This window comes from Diplotaxodon limnothrissa, linkage group LG10, assembly GCF_057381915.1.
Source record: "Diplotaxodon limnothrissa isolate DT_005_m linkage group LG10, D_limnothrissa_male_GT1.1, whole genome shotgun sequence".
NCBI lineage: Eukaryota > Metazoa > Chordata > Actinopteri > Cichliformes > Cichlidae > Diplotaxodon > Diplotaxodon limnothrissa.
Genome location: NC_140605.1, coordinates 10307152 through 10331963, shown reverse-complemented (window position 1 = coordinate 10331963; position 24812 = coordinate 10307152). Strand labels below are relative to the sequence as shown.

The window sequence follows — 24812 nt, the reverse complement described above, 5'->3', positions numbered from 1 at the left end:
TTTAATCAAAAGAAGTATGATAATCAACAATTCCCTGTTTTTCTCTCTTTTTTTATTTTAGAGAAACTGTGATAAGCCAGTATTGCTTTACTGCTGTTGTATGACACAGTGCCTATTAACTTTTAAAGGTTGCTCATTTGTAGTTGATATTGCTGTTTTTGGTAACTCAGGGGTTACCAACCTTTATCCCAAACATACTGTTGGTTAAAAAAGAAATATATGTGTATATGAAATAAACATTATCATCATTCCTTTCCTTTAGGGTCTCGTCTTCGCCAGGAAGACTTCCCTCCCCGCATTGTGGAACACCCTTCTGACCTCATTGTGTCCAAGGGGGAGCCAGCCACTCTCAACTGTAAGGCAGAGGGTCGTCCACCGCCTACGGTGGAATGGTACAAAGACGGGGAGCGTGTTGAGACAAACAGGGAAAATCCCCGTTCCCACCGTATGCTGCTTCCCAGTGGGTCCCTCTTCTTCCTGCGCATCGTTCATGGACGACGGAGCAAGCCAGACGATGGCATCTATGTTTGCGTGGCCCGAAACTATCTGGGGGAGGCCAAAAGCCGGAACGCGTCTCTAGAAGTAGCACGTAAGTTTGACTTTTCATTGTGCCCCTCTAGGCACAAAGGTAATAACATGGTCAAAGAAATCTCAATGTCGCATGAAAAAAAAAGGGAAATAAATGAATATGGAGCATGGGTGAGGGTGGTAACCTTTTGTGGGGTATATGAAAATATGAAAATGTGCTAATATTGCATAAAAAAGTAGAGGTTAAATTAAGCAAACAATGTGGAGCTGTTGTGCTACCGTATATGTCATCTGATGTCATCTGTCACGGTGCACGCAAGATCACATAACCTTTCCGCTGAACCTACAAGTGTGTGTTAATTTACCCAGCCGTGTGCATAACGTGTGTGCGCATATGTGTGTGAATATGTTTCCTGACTGCTAGTGAGACCTGTTTGGATGACCTGTTTGAGTAATGTATGGGCAAAGCTGTGAATCGCTCCAGGGAGGGAGAGCAAAAGGAGGCAGGATTTTAACCCAGCGAACTCCCTTTCAGTGTTGGGATTTGGAAAGACGCGGCCAGCTCCCAGCCAGTTCTCTCCCTGTGTGGGAGAAAGGCGCTCTGGGCTATTCACATTTCCATTATGTGCTAAACTGAGCTGATTTCTTGCCATGAACAAGATGCACACACGCTCGGACGCACATGCATGCACACAAAAACACCCACACCGTCTCCCCTGCTCTGTGTTTATCATTAGCACAGATGGGGAATTCCATGCAAACAATATATTGCAATTTGGTTTTAAAATAATAATTAAAAAAAATATTCACCCACCCATGGCATTCTGTTATATTTGCTTTTTAATTCCAAAATAGGTGAATATAAGACATGAACCTAATGACTTGACTATGATGTACTACAATTACATTACTACAGTTAAAACAAGAACATGTCAGAGTCAGAATTATGGCACTGTTGTGGCTTCAGCTGATTTGTCACCCTTGGCTTTATGGGCAAGTCACAGAAAAGGAAGGGGAAAAAACTGAGATAAGAACCATGAAGCTAATTGTAGCTCAAGACATTATCTGAAATCTCTGTGCCTTCTTTTTGTGCACCACATGATCTCTTTGCCTTATTGCTGTATTCAGTCCCTGTTGTCTTGTGTTTCTGTTGTCTTCTTTTACTGATGATACCTCGTCTTTGTTTCAAGGCAGTGAACTGTCCTGGAAGTGCTGAGGCTTACGCAGATGCTGGCAATGTAATAGGACATACAAATCGAGCCATAAGAACGAGTGTGTGTCTGTGTGTCTGTGTGTATGTGTGCGTCAGAGGATACAACATTGGCTTCCCCATACAAAACGAGACATTGTGGTGTCGGGTATTATAGCTGGTATTATCTAGCATCCCTGTCTCACTGTAATCGGAATTTACACTGCACTTTGTATCACATTTACACTGCACTTCTTGAGCTGTACAGTTGTCTTTGAAGATAGTGAATAATTCTTTCTCATAAAGAAACCAGAGACCCAAAACTGTCGTTATAATGTCAAGAGACACATCTTCTGGCGGCTTCACTGATTCCCTTGACTGAATAGATGCCTACTTTATGAGCACAGTGACTGTGTCAGAGTGATTTTGTGGGGATTTTCTGGTTCTCCCTAAACACAATAAAGCTCATTTGTATGCTGTAGCTCAAACCGGCATTCTGAATTCATTTTCTGAGTTAATTCTCACATTCTTTGTCACTGTTAAAGCTGCAGCTACTTATAAATTGTTTCTTGGTTTTTTTTTCGTGAGAAACCTATGTTATGTGTAGCAACCATACATATGTTGCAAATGTGACTTACCCAAAATAGAGTAGCAACACCTAAATATTAGAAAATATAGAAATGTCTTCCTCAGCATGGCTCAGCAAAGCTTTAATATTCTTTGAAAGGCATGTTTTGTTGCACATCATAGGATACATTCTTGAATCCACACCAATTGGTTTATATTTTTTGTATTCAAAGCACCATCGTAATCATTTTGAGGACATTTTGAAGGATCAGTGTTGGCTCTGAGGAGTACACCTCATGAGTACACTTCGTATTTCTAGATAGAGCCATACATATTTGGAGAATGACACTTTTTTGTGTGTATTTTTCTTTCTACACCACCTTAGTTAATTTAAATCACACAAGCGAGATGTGATTTGAGTATAAACTTATGGCAGTAATTCAATGGATTTACCAAAAGTAAATGAAATGACTGCCTGAATTCTACAACCCATGGACATCACGAAATGTTGTTTCTGCTCTCTAAGTCCTTTACTGCCACCACCTTTAGTTCCTGTTTTTTGTGGGCCTTTCTGCCTTCAATTTATTTTTCTTTAATAAAAGAAAAGTAACAAGGCCATTGAAGAGTTTCCCATTCTGTTGCCTTGAGAAACTCTTAGGTTGCTTTTGCTGCGCTCTGATTAATTATATATTTGCACTGTGAAGTCCTGTCTGATCAGTTTTGCAGCATTTGGCTGAGTCTGAGCAGAGAAGTAGCACTAGCATAGCCTGCTAGTGCTGCTTCTTTAAGCAGTCACATCATCAATAACCACTCGGTTCCACAGGCAGCCATACATGCCATAACATTACTTCAACCATGTTTGACAGATGATGTGGTATGCTTTGGATCACAAACTGTTTCTCTCCTTCGCCATACTTTTCACTCCTCATAATTGTCGAACAAGTCAAGCTTGGTTTCATATGTCCAAAGATTTTTTCTTTTTTTTTTTTCAAAATGTTCCACATTTTTTCTGGCAACGTCAATTGACCAATATTTACATTTATGTAGACGACTTTGACAGTGATGCACCTACCCCCACAAGATGACTTGACTTGGTTAGATGCTACTTTTTGGTGTTGCTGTTCTTGTCAGTGCATTTGTTCTTTTTTAGCAGTGTATCAGATGTTCAATTTCCCAATTCTAACTTTATTATTTTGATTTCCACCCTAATAATTGCCTTCACATGAATCAATCTTCATTGATGTCCACTGCAGTGGTGTACAGAAGCAAAACTAAAAACAAAAAATAAATGGTCCAAATACTCATTAATCTATTTGTACAGCTCAGTATATCTTGTCTATTATAAGGAAGCCCAGGATAGGATCCACATATTTTCAGTATGTATTATATTTATAGTAACTGCCTTGTGTACATAGTGTTAAGGGATCATTTTTGTTTTCCACAGCCTTTCTTACATAAAGGACAGTACATGCCGGGCAGATTTTAGTCTTCTCTGTGTAATTCAGAATATCATGGTTACAGGGATGCATAATCACATGACTCCTCCAGGGACTGCAGGTTCCTGCCAGTATTGCTGCAGCCAAAGTTGTCATGCAATGCTCCGGGTGGGAGCAAACGGGTATACGAAAGTGCTGTGGGGATGATCTGACAGTGAGTCTAGCTCTAGAATGGTCTTTAGGAGTCCACACACATCCTCAGATTTTCTAATGGGCTGTAGCATTGTATCTTAACCAGTGGCTCAGAAAATGTAGCTAACTAGAGGGGTGCTGCTCCCTTGGGTACATTTGTGCTATACAAGCTCAATTTTGGTGGTTCGTCATGCATTTTGTGAGCTTTAGTCTGAGTGAAATTTGAAGAGACATTATTCATTCCGTGTGATGCAAAACACTTCAGCTGTTTAAGATGGCAGCAAAGCTTAAAATATGTAAATTATGCAGATATGCCAGACAAACGTACAGCTGACAGCCTGGCATCAACAAATGATGTACCTCACAACATTTGTTTGTCATATAAATTAGCCAGTCCATACTAAAACATCTATTTGCACACATATTTTCTTTCTCCCCTTATGCCTTAACAGGGCTCATGTTAAAGAATTAATAGTAACAGTGCAAATTTAAACCACAGGTTTTTTTATTGTTGTTGAGAATCATCTAAAAGGACAGACAAAATGTTAGTTTTTCTTGAAATCTGAAGAAATTATTGTGCATAACTCACCATTTCTTTATTTCCTCCATTATTTGATTTGTTATTCACTTAACACATTGGCATATTTTAAAGTCTTTGCCTTTAACTTGCTTCTTGTGCCTAATCATCTAGCTTCAGGCTGACTTCAATACAACTGTGATGTCTAGAGGGACAGTATTAACATATTTTCATACCATCTGCATGGTTATTCCTTCCTTGTTAAATCTTTTAGCGCACTGTGGATATTTTCCAGCACCGTGGTTTTTCAGAGGAAATGTTTTACATTTACATTGACTCTTAGCTGAGCGAGACTGAACTAACCCTGAATAAGTAGAAGTGGAAAAAAATGAAGGCTAGAAAGCATAAATTTTATCCTGTGGACAATGGGAGCATATTTATTTTCTAAGCTGATGGACTATAGCAAGGCACGAAACAGAAGAATTTTCAGCCTTCTCGAGATTCTATTTCCTGACCGTCTTATTTGGTGTATATATGACACAAATGATAACATCAGCTATTTCAAAGGGAAAAAAAATACCTGTTTATTATTAGAATGTCATGTATTTTTTTTCTTGATAAACAAGGCCCATTGTGTTTTTGCTACTGTTGCAACATGTCACCTGGATCTCACATCCAAGTATGTAATTTTAATAATCGACAGGCACCTGCTGTCAGTGTGTACAATCACACTTGGCCAACCACTGAGGCAGCTTTTTTACATATTCACTCTGTTAAGTCAGACATTACAGCTGAGCGCTACTTCTGAGCAACGTGAACAAACAACTGTGCAACCTCCAGGCCACCAGTGGACTGGCACTAATCATCAGAATGAGTGGCTGTTGATGGAATTAGAACAGCTTCCTCAAACTATTAAGAGAAGGGACAGAAAGACATGAACGGTGATGTTTTGAAGGGAGTTGTGGGCGGAGAGGCGGCAGATGCGAGGGTATTCATTAGCACCAAACTCAAGAACAAGACGAGTCCCCTTCTGTTCAACTGTGCTAGGAGAATTAGATGTATAGTCACTCAGCCAGACAATCATCAATTAAATCCTCACAGTCCCAGACAACTAGTGAACTAAGCAGAAACAATGCTAGATAAATCTAGTGCTAGATTTTTATTTTTTATTTTTTTTACCATAGATCCCTATGGTAATCGTTTTTGCTGAAATATTGAACACAAAATTTTGGAATTTTAGTATAATAGAAGAGTAAATTCATTTACTGACAGTTTGATTTCAGACTGAAATCTGCGAGGTGGGACATGTGAAAAAGTCTTGAGCTGCCCATAACGTCTTTAAATTTTGCCTGGAAAATGGGAAAATAGGTGCAGTGATTCATTGAAACATGTTCAAACATAAATGGAAATAAAGTATATAAGTTAAAAGTTAAAAGTTTGTACAATTCTTGAAAGTCAGTATTTGGTAAGACTTTCTTTGTTCTTTAGCACTATCTGAATTCTTTTTGATTGTTGGATTTCTTGCAATTTCTTCAAGTAGTTTTCAGGAATCGTTCATCAGGCATCTTTTATCTAAAGCTTTTTTTTTGTTTGCTTTTGTTCTGTTCTCCACCATAGAACCAAGTTCGCCAGAGCTTCTCTTTACATGTTGTACTGCCATTTTTGGGAGCATTACAAGTTGCTGTATGTCAATACAACCGTTCTATCCCAAATGTAATAATATGTATGCATTAAGTCCATTGTAAGTACATAAATTGCAAAAAAGGGCAATAAACTACAAAAAAAGGAAATAGTTTTTGCTTTTTAAACATATTTCTAGTTAGAGAAATTTCAGAGGTATATACTTAAAAACTGTAAATACAAAAAAAGTTGCAGAAAATAGTTTCCAACCACAGGAAAATAATTTTGAATGTCTTCATAGTTTTATTTTTTAGATACACCAATTTTTGTATACTGCAGGAAAAACGGAAATAAATATTATATTGCAAATTTGCAAAAAAACAAAAAAACAGCATGTGCATCAAAATAAACTATTTCCAACAGTGCAATTTGAGTTCTAAGTGTCCCAGAAACTATACAGAAAAGCATAAACTCAAACATGACAGACATGGCACACATGTTTGTTCATGCTGAAGTCTATGCCAACGTACGAAGTGCTATGAACAGCTGATCGGATCGGCAAAAGCATGTTTCTGGAATATTTTTGTTGCTGCAAGTGCTCTTTGTGCAATTTTTGCAAAACCATATGTGGAAGGAAACCGAGGACAAGCTGAATGCATAAGATGTAAGTACAACTCCTCCGGTTTCCTATGCAAAATACATTTTTGCGGTAACTTATATGGTTGCAATTCTACTGGGATTTAAAAAATAGTTCAGCAAAGCGGGGAGTTCTGCTCCAATAGGCCTTAAAGGGTTGAGATGGTCCCACTCTGCTTCAATATTGTTGACATTTGGCCAATGGGGAGGCCAAGCTATGACTGATAATGTTCCACTGTGTGATTTTCTTTCTAGGTGTGCTTTTTGGAAGTGTGTTTGGAATCATTGCCAAGCTGAAAAATAAAGCAGTTGACAATCGATTTACAGGTGATATACATGCAGCCCCAAATCATGACAGAGCCTCCTCCGGGTTTAACGGGTTTCCTGACCTTCTCTGCACATTTGGATGAGGCTTTGGACCAGAATTTGATTCCTTCAGTCTCCTTCTTGTTTATTTGGCATACCATAGACTTTTCTCAGTGAACAGTAGATAGATCAGAATAAATATCAGATCCATCTCGTGGGTCCTATGTCAGGTCTTTGATGGAGTTATTCAATTCATTAAAAAAAAAATGAATAAATACTGCGCACCATGCCAAGACAGGCCAAGTTTTCAAATAATAGCTCTTTAGGAATCATCCTGTTGGTGCAAAAATATTATTTTCTACCTATTCTCTAAAATTATTGCACACCACATGTTAAGTGGTCTTTTATGTGTTGACAGAACATTCCTCTGAATATGGTCTAGTACAAGAACTGTATAAAAAAAATGTCCAAAAGAAGCCCAGAAAATATTACCTATTGCTTTAGTCCAATTTAAATAATTAAATAAATAAAATAAATAAAAAATGTGTTGCTCCTTGGAAACCATATATAAAGAAGAGCACTAAAAAAAAGTTCAGCAACCAATTATGTTCAACATGTACAGTATGGGCAATATATTCAGTTTGCAGCCATATAGCTGTGCTGTGATCTATATCATCACTCACTGCTTTCTTGTCTTCTCCTCAGTGATGCGCATTACCCTGAGCAACATGGGCTACTGGTTGGTATAATGTACTGTGAGAGTCAAAGCAATGCTTTCTCCAGGCATGAAAATATCTTCTTTCACAAAGTGCATCTCATAGAAGGCATAATTTATCTACATCACCATATTTATGCTTTACATTTGGTATATATCATATGGGGAGGTTTTCTTCAGAAAGCTGTTTGGGTTTAGAGTTTTGCTGTGAACAGTCATTACTATTTTAAGGTACTTACCTGTAGTTAGGACTGATGGTGTGAGTCTGAAAACGTAGTAAATCACTCAAGGTTTAGTAGCCGTTCTATTAGGAGACATTTTGTGGTGCTTCAAAAAGTGGCAACTTGCCATTAATCATGCATTTCACTGTTTTGAAAACACCCAGGGTTAGTGTCTGCCTGCCAGCCCTGTGTGTTTCTAGGCAGACTGTCAATGTTTTGTATGAGTAGATAGGTTGGCCACATTGTACAATCTGTTTCCAGTTCACCAGCCCTTGTGTATCTTTCCTCTGTTTACCCTGCTTTTGTTAAGCCAGTATAGGGTTTTGAACCCAGCTGATAAGAAGTGAGCTTTCTCAGGTTTTCACCAAATTGAATCATTAGCATTATTAATACATGCCGTCATACTTTAGCAGGTTACATTTGTCGTGCACATTTGGGCCAAATCGATGCAGCATTGCAGTATTATGTGTGGTTATTCAACATTTTTTTCACAATTAAGTTGGTTGTATCTAATGCGAGCAGATGTAAAAAAAATAATTCAAAACTGTGCAAGCGTATATTTCTTTAATACCTCTTAGAGGTGATTGCACAAAAAAAGGGATGCTTCTCCACGTGCATTTATGATCCCAATCACACTGATTCTTTTTTTTCTCTCCATAGGGCCATTTTGGTGTTGCTAAGCAGCCTGTAATCAGCCATCAGTTTCTTGTATGTCAGTGAGCTACATACAGTATAATTTACAGTAGCTATATTAGTATTAGTAGTATAGCATCAAAAACAGAAACCTTGAAGTGAAAGAGAGAAACAAGCCCCCAAATAGCCCTAAATGAAATCATATAATTTCCAAATGAAAAACGAACAAAGACCATGGTGCATTGTTAACACAGCTGAATCACAGCTGGTATATTCTGATTTTCCACCTGTTAGGTAGTTAGGCTTTTTTCTAAAATAATGAGATTATAGTTATTCACATTACAAACTGTTCCAAACATGTACTCACTTTAGACAATAAGCTACAGAGGGAGCCTACCATGTCGTCTGTTGGTGTTTAACTATCCAGTCTTTTCCACAGCACTTAAAATGTGGCTTACATTTGTAGATCATTGTGAAGCTCAGACAGGGAAAATGGTATCAAGACTCCACATGCAAATATAACCTGATCACACTCATGTGGGCATTAGTATGCATGGGAAGCTTTTTGAATGTGATAATTATCAAATCCTTGAAGATGATGTGAATAATATGTATTCGAGTAGCTTTCAGGTTATGGTACGTGGATTCGTAAGGTGGCTTTATTTCTATTCAAGTTGTTTAGTATGTGTGTGGAGATCTTTTTTTTGTTTTGTTTGCTGTTGTTTTTAATCATGTAAAATGATGCCATCATTTTATGACAAATGTTCCTCTAGGCATGGTGCATGCTCTTATATTTGATTTTTTTCTGTTCATCAAAAATGGATACTACACATGTCTATAAGTTTTCAGTAATCTTAGTTATTTTTTCTTCATTTCTGCTGTTGAACTTGCATTTGGAAAGGTCAAGCTCTTGGATTGTCAAAGTATAGAAAAGCTGAAAGGCTCAGCATTGAACTTTTTCCTATCGGAGGTCACTTATTGAAAACATATCGTATATACACAAAAATAGCTAAATAACTTTTTTAAAAATTATTAAAGAAATTCATTCTATCCAGTGCTTCAAAACTATATTTACTTCTGAATGAGAGTCTAGTCACATTTTATAGAATAGGTGTTGAATTCAAAGAAGACTGAATTAATCTGTACTGTATATATAGTCATATCTCCTATGACTGTAGAATCCCAAATGAACGTGTTAGAATCTGTTGGATATGTTTCTCGATTTGTTTTGGGGTCTTAATAGTAGTGTAGGAGAATACTTTTGTTTCTTCCAGGTAATAAAAATACAAACCACATATTTATTTTCCTGTCTTTTCAGGCAGTTTTATGTTAAAAGTATTTATAAACTGCAGATATAGAGGTGGCCAGGGCAAGGAAGTAGAACTAATTTATGGATTTTTTTTTTAATTTTATTTTTTTGGCTGAAGACAGTGAGTGAAGGGGCTAGCATCTGGTGCTAACTGGACCATGTTCACTCCTTGGAGGTCTGTGCATTATGAGGTTCGGTAAGTTAGCTAAGGGCTAGCATCTGGTGTTAATTGGACCATGCAAACACCTTTAAGAGCTCTGGTGCACTTTCTTACAGTTGGTTGGAAGAAACATATGCCTGGCGTGAAGAAGCACACTAGCTTGATTTTCTGTGTTCAAGCTTGTTTCAACTTTCTAATTTATGATGAGAATCATTTGTATGTAAGTGGAAATTCAAGATATAACATCTTACATTCCCCTCTCCATGTCTCTGTCTTAATTATACATCAAAATTTGTTTCCCCATATACATCCTGTCTTTTTACCTTATTTTATATATTTTACCCGAGTGTCATATTTAAAATGCTTGTAAGTGGTTATGTTTTTCCTTTAATATAATGACAACATTTAATAAGAATGGAAATGTACTTAAATATCTCACTGAATTTCACTGAATAAATGTTTATTTAAATAAGCACTATTTTATTTTACTTACAATAACACACTAACTTGCTAATACAACTGTTCCCCCTTCACAAAGCACTTTTAATGTTATCCAGCAAAACGATGACTAAAGTTTGTTTGTTTGTTTTAGAAAGAATTCTGAGTTACATAAGTCAGTGATAAACAAGGTTGCTTGTCAAACAGATGCTAACTATTAAATTATGGAATCTGGTTACTTTTCATGGTCAGTTGATCTTTACCCTCTTGGGATTTTATCATCCTGCATTTACGGATGCGTCATCACGTTTGGGACTATTTTTCACATTCTTTCAGAAGGAAAACAACACTAACTCTGTCTGATAAAAACAAGCACTCTAAAAGACTTCAGGGAGTAGTGCTTGGCAAAGGCATTTAATATTCTAATAGTAGAAAATATCATCAATAGTTACAAGTCTGACAGATTATAAACAGACTTATTTTATTCACAAGTTGAAAGTGTCTGGATTTATAATGTCCCAGTAACTATAGAATTCATCCTAATGAAAGCAGCAGTCAGTGTCATCCTTTCATTTAAGCGATTGTGTTTACTGAGTCAGTGGCTAGGTCATATTGGGTCAAGCTACTCACATGCACCTGTCACAACCTGTGACTGGGGATTGTTGTTATGAATAAACCAAATATTGCTATCTACCTGAGGAGTCCTGCACACATATTGAAAATCTTCTTTCAAAATTGTGTTGAGGGTTGCAGCTTCCAGCTACAGATTTCTCATCCAGCGAGGAAAGATATGTGTTTACTATCAAAGTAGCCTTCAACTTTAATGCCTAAGTTGAGGACTGTGTGGTAAGAATTATTATTTATTTATTTTTAGACCATTAAATAACATACATGTAACAGTATTTGTCAGAAGAATTCAGCCATGCATACATTTTATATTCAACACGTTTGTGTTGAGCTTGCAAAGACCAGCTACAAAATCCATTTTCAATATGACGGATCACAAAATGATTCATTACATACCACCGTCTACTTTTCAAGGTATTATATTGTGATGCCAAACACAGTACATTACTGGCTATAATTTAATGCAGTCGTGTTCCAACATTTGAATTTGAAATATGGCTATACATCTCCTTTTAGATGAGTTGGCGCTGGCTTGAGCTACTCCATTAGCAGACCTTGAATGGGGCCTTCACACTATTACAGATATAGCTGTAACTTATTGCCTCTGTCATCTGTAGAAGCTGCTGCTGGGTGTAGCCTTCTGTTTTCAGAAAGCGACATCCAGCCTTGTTTTATGACAAATATATAAAGCGGCATGACGCTATTAGGACGGGTAATGGATTATATTCAGAAATTAAATTAAGAATTTAATTTTCTTTTTAAAGTAAAAAGAAATCAGTAATTTAAAGTGACCCCTAGCATGATAATGTGTTCACACTGTATTTGTGTGTTTGCGTGTGGGATTGGGTGTCTTTACTCATGTGTGATTGTGTGTGCATCTGAGTATGACAAAGCAAAGGCGTGTGTCTCTCAGCAAAATGATAATGCTTCATAATTGTTGCACTGCAGTTATTGATGTACAATATATGCATGTTCTCGATGTGGGTTAGAGGGCATATTTAGGCAGATTGCCCTAATGCAAAAAAGAAAAAAAATCCCCCGTGGACTATAACACATGCAGTTTTATTAAAACGTATTATCATCATTCTTTTCGTGGTATATTAACCATCGCTGGAAGCCAGTGAATGTGTTGAAATATCTGCTGTTTCACTGTGTAATACTGCTAACTTAAGTGTGCCTATCCACTCCCTTCTTCAGTCTGGCTGGGGTGATGAGAGTGAGGAACATCACCAACCAGCCAGAGGGTCTCTGTAGTTGGTTTATTATTCATGTTGTCTACCCAACATTCTACCCAATCTAGGCCAAAGCGCTATTATAACTGCTAAGTGTCACATGCAAGACTTCCGTTTGCCCATTCATTCACTCCCATTGCATCAGTCTATGCTGAAGTCCATCCACCCAATACTCTGATTCACAAAATGTTGAGAGTGCTAGGACCAGAGCAGCAATAAAATGACATCAGGCTTTCACAGTACACACCTGAATGAGTAAAGAGGAATGGGAATATCCGGAAGCTTCATTAATTCATGAAACCTGCTGGATGTAGTATTTTTCTTTTATCTAACCCTGAAACTCACGAGCATCTGTCTGCTCGTGCTTTTACCTGGCTAAGGTGATTTCATAAATAAATGCTTTCTACAAGACAAAGTGGGCTGACAGAATGTTTCCTGTCACTACCTTTTATATCAGCAAATCCATAAAGTGCTGCACCCCTGTGTGTCTTAATTTATTCTCAACTGCTGTAAAGGGTGTAATTGCAACAAGGCACCAAATAACATTACATCCCATCTGACATGTGTCTGTTTGTGTAACGTAAGTGATACTTACACTTGGTGTGGTTAGATGGTAGACTCAGGACTAGTGTTTCAGGGGTCTAAGTAGGGATGGGTACCGGTGTCCGGTGCCATGATGGCACCGGTTCTGACATAAACGGTAGTAACCAGACCGAAAAGCAGCGCACATTTCGGTGCTTTATTTCGGTGCTTTTTTTTCCTGAGCTGTGATACACTTTAGATTCTAGCCAATCATTTTACGTTTCCGAGGATAGTAGGCGATTAAAAATGTCCAAGGCGAAGCGGTCAAAAGTCTGGCTGTACTTCACAGCAAAATATGCAAACTCAGCAGCCTGTAGGGTTGCCAACCGTCCCTTAAAATACGGAATCGTCCCGTATTTCGAAACAAAAGTACACGTCCCGTATTGAGCTAATAAGGGATGCACTTTGTCCCGTAATACAGTGAGAATCAAAAGTAGTCTATAACTTTTAATGGAATTAACGCTTTGTTTGAAAACATAATTCCCAGCCCCTCTCCTGCTTTGTGACCAATGAGCTGACAGCACACTTACGAGTATGACAATTCAGATTACCACTCATCTCATTGGTCGAGGAAAGGTCGCTTACGGAGAAAATACCGGAAGACAACAAATGACCACAACAAGAAGCATGGCCAACAGGGAAACAAACGCAGACACTGCGGTGCAAGTCTCGGACGACAGTAAACCTAAAGCTGGGCAAACACTGTGCAATTTTTTTCCAGTCACGTTATTCAGCTCCTGCTCAAACTGCACGATTGACTCGCAGGGGTTAGAAGTTGGTAGGTCACGATGCAGGGTCTCACACTATACCGCCCGATGCTCTGATGCGACCTGAGTGCTCACACTGTGCCTCCATAACATGAAGGTTATAACAGAAAATCTGTCGCGCTCTCTCTCTCCGTCTTACACTCACACAGACACACACACCACCACCATCAACTTTGCTAAATTGCTAATGAAAAACATTGATCGGGCAGCTGTGACTGAGCAGCAGAGTAAATCCAACTATTTTCACGGTTGTTGTGGTCGTGATAATTTTGTGATGCCACATCGAAAAGGCTCGGATGAGCTTTCCAAAGTTCTACAAGTTGTGCCTCCATCGCTTGTGTCCAGATCACAGGCTGCACAGCCGTGCTGCTCCGTCTTTTACACCAACGTTTACGTGTTTGCGCGCGAGCAGTGTAAGCCCAGCATTAGAGCAGCAATGTTTGTTCCCCTCAGAGAAAGGGAAGAATGGGAAAAGGAAAACACCTGGCTGGAAAAAGTTAATATGGGCATGTGCAGTGAATATCAGCGCTATGTGGCCAGAAGTGTGATAATATAATTTATTTTGTGTAATAAACAACTGCAAGAATAGATGATTACAACAAATAGATGACTAATACATAAAAGTAATACATAGGTGAATAATGATGATGAGTTAAGATGCGTAATCATGGGAGCAAGTGGGTTTACAAACAGGAGCAGCTGATTAGCATTAGAAAAGCTGAAATAATACCTCAACTGAAGCCAATTGTACTAAATGCACTAAATGTGCACTGTTACAAGAATGTTTTTCTTTCTATTGTTTTCTATTATTTTAAGTTAAGCAGGACAGAGTGCTTTTAAAGAAAGATTTACTTATATTCTCAAAAGTTAAGCATGACAGGCTTCTGTTTAAGAAGGAGACCTGTTTTATCGTGTTAATGTTGTCATTTTGAGCTAAAAATAAATGGCTAAATGATCATTTGTTTCACATGTGTTCATATCACAAAGAATACACATCTACTTAAATCAAATTCAAGTCAAATGGTTAAAAAAATAATTTCACACACAAAAAAAGAGCTAGAAAATTCACCACACTGGGAAGGGTGAAGACAATTGGGTCGCCCGGCCCTGGCCACGAGGTGTCCCTTATTTATTTTTCAGGGAGTTGGCAACCCTAACCATATATGCCCCATAGCTGCAGAAAAGGCTAACATTGTTATCTTTTTACAAAAAACAGCTGAACATGAGAGGTTTTTGGACCAATTTTGTGTTCTCCATTCTTTAAGCACCGGTTTGAGCACCGTTTGAGCACCGGCACCGTTTCAAAAGTACCGATTTGGCACCGGTATCGGATAAAACCTAAACGATACCCATCCCTAGGTCTAAGTGGGATTTCTGATAATCAAGACGGCTACTAACCGTCTCATACCGTGTTGTTGGTTTATACTTTACAGATTTTTATTTCCTTTAAACCAAATGCTCTATTTAGTTCTTCATTCAGTTACATAACCCTGCTTTTTCTGATTTCATATTCTCTTCAACCTTGAAAGCTCACTTATCATTCCACTCTCTTTTATTACTTTCTCCTCTCCAGCGCCCAACACACACGTTTCCTATGTTGTTCTTTATTTGTATATGCCAGAGACCAGGTATACTATGATCCTTCAGATTCTTGATTATTCTTTTTATGTTGCATGTACAAAACAGATTTTCTAGGTTGTTGGATGAGTCAGGTACCTTTTACTTCATGGATTTGTCAATGCAGCTACTATATCTAAGGACTTTTAAGCCCTCTACTGCAGCTGTAAAAATCCCTTATCAGAGTGAAAAGTGATGGGAAACATGTCGTGAGCTACAGAGTCTTAATTCCATACTTAAAGTAGTTCACAATGAGGGATGCCACGCCGTGAAATTTCATTTTTGTAGAAGCGAAAGATTTCATTACCAAAGAGTCCTCAGAAAAACATTGTTCTTCTTCACTGTTTTTCCTGTTTGTCTCCCTCGACACTGGCTTGGCAGAAAAAAAATGCTTATGTGTACAATAGTAGTATTTTCATGGAAAGCACAACAATTTATTTCTTCTCGCTACGTTATCCTTGTCGTAACCATTTTTACGCCTCAGATAACTAATGGGAAAGAGTAAAATGTCACATGATAAATCTTATATTTAGAACAAATTCAAATATGCAATATGAGGGAGCTACAATGAGAATCACGAGTCATTACAAAATTAACATTTTGGTTAAGAGACAATAGGACTGTAGCACTGCAGAAGGCTGTTTTATAAAGTGTTCCTCTGTAAAGGATGTTGTTCCCATGGTTAGTTGGTTTGCTTGGTCTCTCATGCTCCAGTAGTTAATGTGTACTAGTCCATTGCTGCAGATGCTGTCCGCATGGGGACTGGAGCTGAGGAGTGACCAACAGAGCTCAACGTGGGGAGGGACGGACAGTGTGTTCCAGAACAGATGTTTCCAGCCTTTGTGCATTTGTCATTTCAGCTTTAATCTGGTCAGTGAAGGGCATAGATGCTGCATGGATGGGGACCCCAGCTGTCAGCACTCTTGAGAAGTCACCCACCCCTCCACCCCTCACCACAAATCCTAAATTCATTCGAACATTCAAGGTCCTCCTATTCAAATCCATACTCATGTACGCACGCAAAAGCAAACACCACACTTTGTAATTGGCTCAGAATTAGGGCACACGGACTATTGTTGAACCTGTGGAGATTATACATCATGCCTGAATCTGTGGAGATTATGCAGTGCTGGGATATTATGCCTCCATTTTCTCTGATTGCCTCTTTGTATTATTTCCCTTGGTTGTGCCGTAGTGAATCTTCTACTTATTTCATCCCTTTTTCTTCCCTAATATTGTACCACATTCTGTTTTTGGTTTTCACTCAGTTTTCCTCTGTTGTACACAGTCTATTCCCCTGCTTTCTACCATTCTCCTCTATTCACCCCCTACCCCTACACACACACACACACACACACACACACACACACACACACACACACACACACACACACACACAACCACCACCATCAACACCACCACTCTCCACCCCCTTGCCTTACCCTCCTCCTCCGTGCCTCTCCTCCTTAGGGCCTCTGGCTGTCTCCCCACAAGTGATGTTCTCCTGGCCAGATGATGCATGCATATCTCTTGTGTCTTCTTGATGCTAACTCACGTAGACATTTGCACGGCATTGTGGGATTCTGCTCTCGGTCATATTTCATGTAATGATGAAAATGATGATGGTGATGAGGAATCAGGGAGAGGTGGGGATGGGGTTGGAGAGGGGGTGTGCTTCTATTTTTTGCCCTTGTCTTTTCTTCAGTATCAATCAGTGCATTGAGATTAGACAGTAGATAAATGGTGGTCACACAGAGTGAAGCATGGGTAATAAGTTTTGGTTTGAGTTTGGACGAGTTCCTTTTCACTTTCCATGCAATCATGAACAGCACTCAGTATTATACACAAAAAAGTAGGCTTCATCGCTGCTTGTGTTTAGCATCAGTTTAGAATTATAAACTCCGACTTTCATGGTTGCTAATCTCTGGGTCAGTCACTCTTCTGTTTTTTTGTTTGTTTGTTTGTTTGTTTTGTTCACTTCAAGGGCACCCATGATTGCTTGAACAGTGTGTTCTGAGAAAGAGACAGGAAGTGAAAATTATCCCTAATAGAATAACATTTTCCTTGCAAGTGTGCTAACGAACGGAAATGTGTTCTGAGCAAAAACTGAGTAAGAGGGAAACAGGGAGGATAAACATATTCAGTGAAGAGAGAGGGGAGGGAGGTGTCATTATTGGATGAGTCTGGGCCATGGCAGACTTTTGGCCCTCCTACAGTGTCTCATCTATGTGTATGTGCAGCACATTTGTGTGTGTTATAGAGTTAAAAAGATATGCTGGTGCTTGTGTGCACATTTTAGGGACTTGCTGCTATGCAAAGCTTTGTCAGTGGATATAGCATCTATGGAAGAGAGATTTCTTCACAGTCTACGCTACACCCTAATTAATCTGCTTAAACCTGCTAGGCCTGTCTCCAGCACTCTTACACATCAGAAAAGCCAGCTCTGAATCCAACCAGGATTTTCTCCATGGATGCCAGTGGAAAATCATTCCAGCTTCACCGCTGACAGCTTTCTGTCAGAATGTGCAGAAATGCATATAGAGTGGAGACAAACATACACATCATCATTTCCTATCATGAATATTGAATAGGGAAGCAGTTATCAAGAGGGGTCATGAAGTCCCTTAAAAGGTCTAGTTGTTGGTTTATATTGCCTACCTACAGCCAGTGCCTTTCAGATGACAAGCACTTCCATATCCAACAGATAAACCATTGTAAGGTCAGTGCTGTTCTATTGGGTTTGCCATAGGGTATAGCTGTGATCTGGATATGACAAAAACACCAATGACCAAATGGTGACAGTCTTTTTTATTTATTGCTGGAATAACTCCCCTGTAACATCTAATGAAATAAATTCAGATGGTACAGCCAAATGTTTTTTGGGTGTTTTTTTGCAAGCTGTTGTGACAAACTACTTCAATCCAACTTAGGTACCTAACTTCATTCATTTCTAATGAACAACACGCTTTTAAAGAGTGCCACACTGAATATTGAATTGAAGTTAGAGATAAAGTTTCAGGCTTTTGGTAGCACTTAAGCAGATTATAGTGTGATGACTGCAGAATGAAGAAATCATCACAGCAAGCAAAAATGAAATGTTCAATATTTTCTTGGCAGTACCAACAAAATATAGACTAATGCTGGAGCGCGTGTGAGCCACAATGTTCCAAAAAATAGTAATGTCAAAGTATCTTACTGTATATTTTACAGTTTTGTACTGTCTTTCTAGAATATCATGAAATTTACATAAGTAGACTGTGATTTTACATGTCAAAGGTAAAATAACATAACATCACTGTAAATATAGTAAAACACAATTTACTTGTTTTTTAAATATATATTTTTTTGTACATGTGCATATTTAGATTGTTAAAATACATTCACAAATGTATCATGATTTCACAAATATCTGTCCGTTATTTGAAAGATCGAACTGTTGAATTCAAATGTAATGCTATGGAAAAGTATATAACATGATTCCTATAAGCTTGTGTTACATCACATAAGTATTATTATCATTGCTATTTAGGGCGATTGTGGCTGAGGAGTTGGCAGTTCGCCTTGTGATCAGAAGGTTGCTGGTTCGAGCCTAAGCTCGGACACTCTCGGTATTGTGTCCGTGGTCAAGACTCTTCACCTACCACCTACTAGTGATGGCCAGAGGGGCCGATGGTGTGATATGGCAGCCTCGCCTCTGTCCCAGGGCATGCAATCCATTATTATTTAAACCAACTGTTAACTGTATATTTCTGTACATTTGCGTATTATGATTCATATTGCCACATTCATTGATCTTGTTTATAGCTAATTTCATTGTTTGATCACATTAAAATGTTCCTAATTTAATGTCTAAAAGTACTTGGAAAAGGCAGAATCCCATGTACTGAAAATGACTGTATTTTCATGAAAAAGTTATTTTCTGTTATTTTACGGTCGTATTTTGCGCCCCAGCTGCTGGAATATTACCGTTTTTTTTATTTGTTTTTTTCCCTATTTATATGTAATTTCATTGTTTAATCACATTAACATGTTCCTAATTTAATGTTTAAAATCACTTGAAAAGGCAAGATCCCATGTAAAATTAGCGCAACAAACTGTATTGTCATTATTGGAAATAATCATATTTTTATGAGGGAGTTATTTTCTGTTATTTTACGGTAGTATTTTGGCACCCCAGCTGCCGGAATATTACCATTTTTTTAAGATGTTTTTTGTAACAGTGCAGAGCTTTAGCAGGCACAATATTTTGCTGAATATGTAACCTGGCTAGACAGATACTAGACCTAGCATGGTGCTGATATCATACTGAGTGTGTATATTTTCTTGTGGCTTGCCAGCTTATTATTTAGTTTGGGTGTCTAATGACTGGAAAGGCGTATGCATTGATGGTTTGGATCTTATTCCTTTGTATAGTGCCAAACACTACAGTATCCATGAGTGGTGCGTTGAGTCACAGGGATTCTTATTGTCAGCTCAGTTCTACCTTGTCTTAGAGTCCTGATGTGTTGCTCTGTCAACCAGGAGGTGATTTGGGGCCCAGTGGTGTTATTTCCAATTTTTTCGACTCATTTGCCTACTCATCCTGGGTGCTACCATGTCTGAGAGGAGCTTCCATGTTGTGGAGTGGAGGTAATTGGTAGTTTGAGACTATCATGCCCATTATATGATATATCATGATATATGTGGCAGTCTTTAAAAATTGCTCTGCCCTGTGTCAATCAGTCCTGGTGAATACCTGCTGTTAGCAGTCACTTTGCTGTGAGGTGATCATTGAGAGTTTAGCTGCTATTGAGAGATTACTCTGAATGGATCTTTGGAAAACTGATTCTACAGTCTAATTCTTCAGCCATGTAACCACAGCTGTGAGCCTTTAGTTGACAGTTTCTAGAACCTCAGTTATCTTGTTGTACCTCTTTTTCATCCAGAATGTGTCTCTTATGATTCCCTTCTGCAACTCAATCAATTAACATCCTCCAACTTTTTGGTTTCCCTGATTTTGTCTTTTCCTCTACCTGCATCTTGGATCTATATCTGTGATTTTAATTTATAAGTGATTTTAAGATTACTGTGGCAATGGTATGTATATATGACCTCAATGGTTTCAGTGATACTGGTAGTACAGATGATGCATTGACCAGTATTCATATTCACAGACATTTTCTTAAATGGGCAATCAGTGTGCCATATTTTTCTATGGTTGGCTACCTTGAGTTTTGCCACAATATTCATCTTCACCACAGTACTGTAGATGCAATTGTCATTGCAGGTAGCTGGGAACCATCAAGTTTAGTTACACTGCTCGTCTACTTTGTGTACACTGTTTTTTCCTAGCATGTTTGGCTTATTATTTCCACACTGCTGACTATTGTTCCTGTGGTGTTACACGGGGAAAAGAAGGTTGGAAATAGCTGCGGTGAAGATGTTTTTCAAGATGAGGGCAGACCATAGGGTGGCATATAAGAGTAGAGGAAGGTGCACACAGGTGGACTGTATCCTGTGTAGACAGTGCAATCTAAAAAAGATGCAAGGAGGTGTCAGGGGAGAATGTAGCTAGGTACCATCAGATGGTAGTCAGTAGGATGAATTTGGAAATCAAGAAGAGGAAGGGAGGGAAGGGAGAGTCAAGGGTTAACTAGTGGAAGCTGAAGAAGGAAGAATATTGCACAGACTTCAGGAAGGCATTGAGACAGGCTTTGGGTAGTGGGGCAGAGTAGAGCTCTGATTTGACGAGAGAAACTGGCAAGAAGGTATTTCCTGTGTCTTTTGAAGAAAGAAAAGAGGATGAGAGAACTTAGTAGTGGAATGAGGCAATATAAGAGGAAGAGGTTAATAAAAAAAAGTACAATATGGGGAGGTGAGATACAGCAAAGAGAGAGGTGGCAAAGATGAAGGAAAATACTTATAGTTAGTTATAAAATGACTGGAAAGGGTGTGCAGCAGGTTAGCGTGATTAAGGATAGCAATAGAAATGTACCAAAAAGACAGTGCTGAGAGGGTGGAAGAAGAACTTTGAGAAAATGAATGAAGAAAATGAGAGTGAAAGGGTGATGGATGGATGAATGAATGGAGAAGTAAATCTAGAAGTGCAGTAAACTGGTAAGGAGGAAGTGAGGTCAGCTATGAAGAGGATGAAGAGTGGAAAGTTGATTATGACATACTTCTTGAGGTATGAAGATGCCAGTGAGACAGTGGACTTGGATTTTATCCAGACTGTTTAACACAGTCGTGGAGAATGTTGATGGAGAAGTATAGCAATGGTCAGAAAAAGTTGCACTGTCTTTATGGATCTAGAGATAACCCATGGAAGGGTGGCAAGTGAGGAACTGTGGTATTGTATCATGGATTCAAGAGTGGCAGAGAAGTATGTGAAGGTGGTGCAGGACAAGTATGAGGACAACGAGACAGTGGTTACCTGTGCGGCACAAGTGATAGATGTGTTGAATCTGACGTGTAATTACTCCAAGGATCAGCTCTGAGCCCCTTCTTGTTTGCAATGGGATCATAGAGAAGATTAAGCAGGAGTTTCTGTGGACTACGATGTTCACAGACAATATTGTGATATGCAGTGAAAGTTGGGAATGAGTGGAAGAGTGCCTGGAGAGCTGGAGGTATGCTGTGGAGAGAAGAGGAATCAAATTCAGTCGAAGCAAGACAGAATATGTCATGAATGAGAGCGAGACAGGTGTAATGCTGGAGATGTATGGAGGAGAAGTGAAGACGGATGAGTTTAAATACCTTGAGTCAGTTGTTGAAAGGGGGTGCAGACATGGTGGACCAGATGGAGACAACTGTCAGGGGTGATTTATCAAAGAAGGATAGCAGTAAGAGTGAATGAGAAGGTGTACATGAAGGTAGTGGGACCTACTACCATGTACGGTTTTGAGACCATGGCACCAACAAAAAGACAGCAGGCTGAGGTGGAGGGGAGCAGAGCTGATGTTAAGACTTTCATAGACCGAAATGAGTACATCAGAGGGACAGCTCAAGTTTTTTAGAGTCAATGTTTAAGAGACAAGGTTGATTTTGTTTTGACATCCTCAAAGATTTATAGTGGGTTGTACGTTTATTCCACAGCTGCTCTAAATTACCAAAATCCTCTTTAATGGTTTTTGTAATAATTCATCCATTACTATGCCCAGATTGCATTCCTGAACAAAGAAAACCGTTTTTGTGGTTGGTGGTTCAGTGTTATGGTTGATTAATTTCTAGCTTCTCAGAAAAGTCCAGTATGCTGTTTTAAATTTGGCTACAAAAATGAAAACTAAATAATTTTCAGTTAATAAAAATAATGTTGTAGTTCTTAAGACATAGAGAGAGTAAGAGAGATAGGAATCGAAAGCAATCCTTGTATTCAAACCTAGGGTAGTTTGTCCAACTACTTTTGAGCCTCTGAAAATGGATGACTATGTGTAGTTTTCTTATGCATGGTTTTAGGAATGATGATGATAATTAAAAAGTTATGATATAAATAGTATGTTTACCTTCCATACAACAAAAAGTTGCAAGAGGAACAAACACTGCTTGTTTTGGTCTATATAGACACAAAAGCATTCATGAAATTAGGACTCTTTTTCACTTAAAAAAAGGCACAAATGTTGGTAGGTGCAGTGGCAGATGCCTCATGACTATTGTTTTTAATAAGAGCCTGAAAAAAAGGATCCATGGGATTAAAATTGCTAATTTAAATTCCTTTGTCTGCTGGTTAATGCCGCTCACAGACAACTTGCCAGTTCCTCAGTTTGACTACTTCTGTCCAAACTGTAGATGATGCCAATGTAAGTCATGACACAAATTAGCAGAATTTATTTTCTTTTGAAGCAGAAAAAAATAGTCTACAGTTGAATTGACTGAAAAACAAAGCAAAAATCCTTTTAGTGGTGCAACCAAACACTGGTTTCACATTTGTGTCCACGTTTAAAGAGGCCATTCCTTTCCTCTGACAGCCTCAGTAAGTTTCAGATAACCTCAGATAACCAGCTTCTGTGCACAAGTTATTCCTTGAGCAGTCAAGCATAAGTATTTTTCAACATCAAATATGATTTTTCTTGTCTGTTTTGCATATTTCATTGAATTATTTTATATTGTATTAAGTATTTACAACATTAGATTTTTTTAGAAGACTGTTAATCACATTTTCCTTCCTTTCTTTCTTTTTAGTCACAGAACTACATAACTACAACTACTAGCTGACATTTTGGAATATTTGTGATCACTTTAGTTTTTTTCTCTTGAGCAAACATGACTCAGTGCAGTGAAAATCAAGAAAAGATAATCTTGTGAAAATGTCTTGACCTCGATAAACAACATTTGGCAAAATACTATCATCCACCTTTTAGTTTTCTGAAGATTTCTGTAGTATTGCACACATTGTAATAGTTATGATCTCAAGTTTGAATTTTATCACTTCTATGGAAGTGCAGATGTTCACACCAGGATCTTTATGCAGTGCAACTGCACACACAACACATTGTGAAGTTGTAGTGAGCAGTTAGGCAGTCATTTAAATGATTTTTTAATTGGACATAGGACAAATGCTGAAGTAGAACAATTCCAAAGCCACCCTTCTCCTTCTCCTTCTGTGTTAGCTCAATTAATCCCTGATTGGAGCTAATTACTTGTGTAACGTCTATTTGAAATAAGGCTGGATATAAAGTAGGCTGAAGACACTTGGCGATTTCTTCTTCACTCTTTAATGCAGTCTTCCTGCCAAACAAACCAAATATTTGATGACAGAGTGTCTAATTGCCTGCTTTCTATCTCACTCACTCTCTGCCTGTGATTAACAAGCATGGGCAGGTGTGTACTGTGCTGAAGTGTGCATGATTTAGATTTACATTCCCACACTATAGATTATACATTAACACTTTGATAGTCGTTCTCGATCACTAAATCATACTTGCTGTTTTCCAGCCATTAAAACGCTCTGGTCTGGCTTTACTTAGGCTATTAGAAGCTGTTAAGCGGGGTAAATAAACTGTGAGCTAATGACGAGAATGCATCTGCAACATCTGAACTCCACAGCACCACATTTAGCAGCACTTAATTAATCTTAATGGTTTCTGAAATAAGCCAGCCAAACAAATATCTTATCCATAAATTACTTTTCTCTGTGCCGTAACACATGTTACCACAAAGCACCCACTGGGGATGCTTATAAATTAATATATATGTGTGCAGTATATGTGCGCAGCCTGAAACCCTTACAGTGCAAACTGAGACACGTGTAGTCTTTCCTAGTAAAGAGTTGTTTACCACAATATTAGCTGCCTAAATCAACCTCGCTCCCATTTCCCCTTTCTCATCATTTTCATTCCCCTCTTAAATGTTTCTCTTCTCACACCATAATTCTCTGTCTGTCTTCTTACGAGGGACCAGAAAAGAGTTGGAGCCCGCACAAGTGCAGGCTCAGTTATTTGAAGGGATGCCATTTAAATTAGTGTTGAAGTTGAAGGAACAGTTTCAGTAAGTGGTGTTTGCAGGAGTATTTTTTATTTATTTATTTGTTTGCATGTTTGTGTGT

General features: G+C 38.4%; 1 protein-coding gene across 1 annotated transcript in view; it reads left to right on the top strand.

Annotated features, from left to right (window-relative positions):
• The window catches only part of LOC146623891 (roundabout homolog 2-like), a 97007-nt gene that overhangs the window by 3073 nt on the left and 69122 nt on the right, over positions 1-24812 (top strand). Inside the window, exon 2 of the mRNA XM_085364857.1 lies at positions 263-589. Coding sequence (XP_085220983.1) covers positions 263-589 — 327 coding nt within the window. The remainder of the gene's footprint in view (positions 1-262; positions 590-24812) is intronic.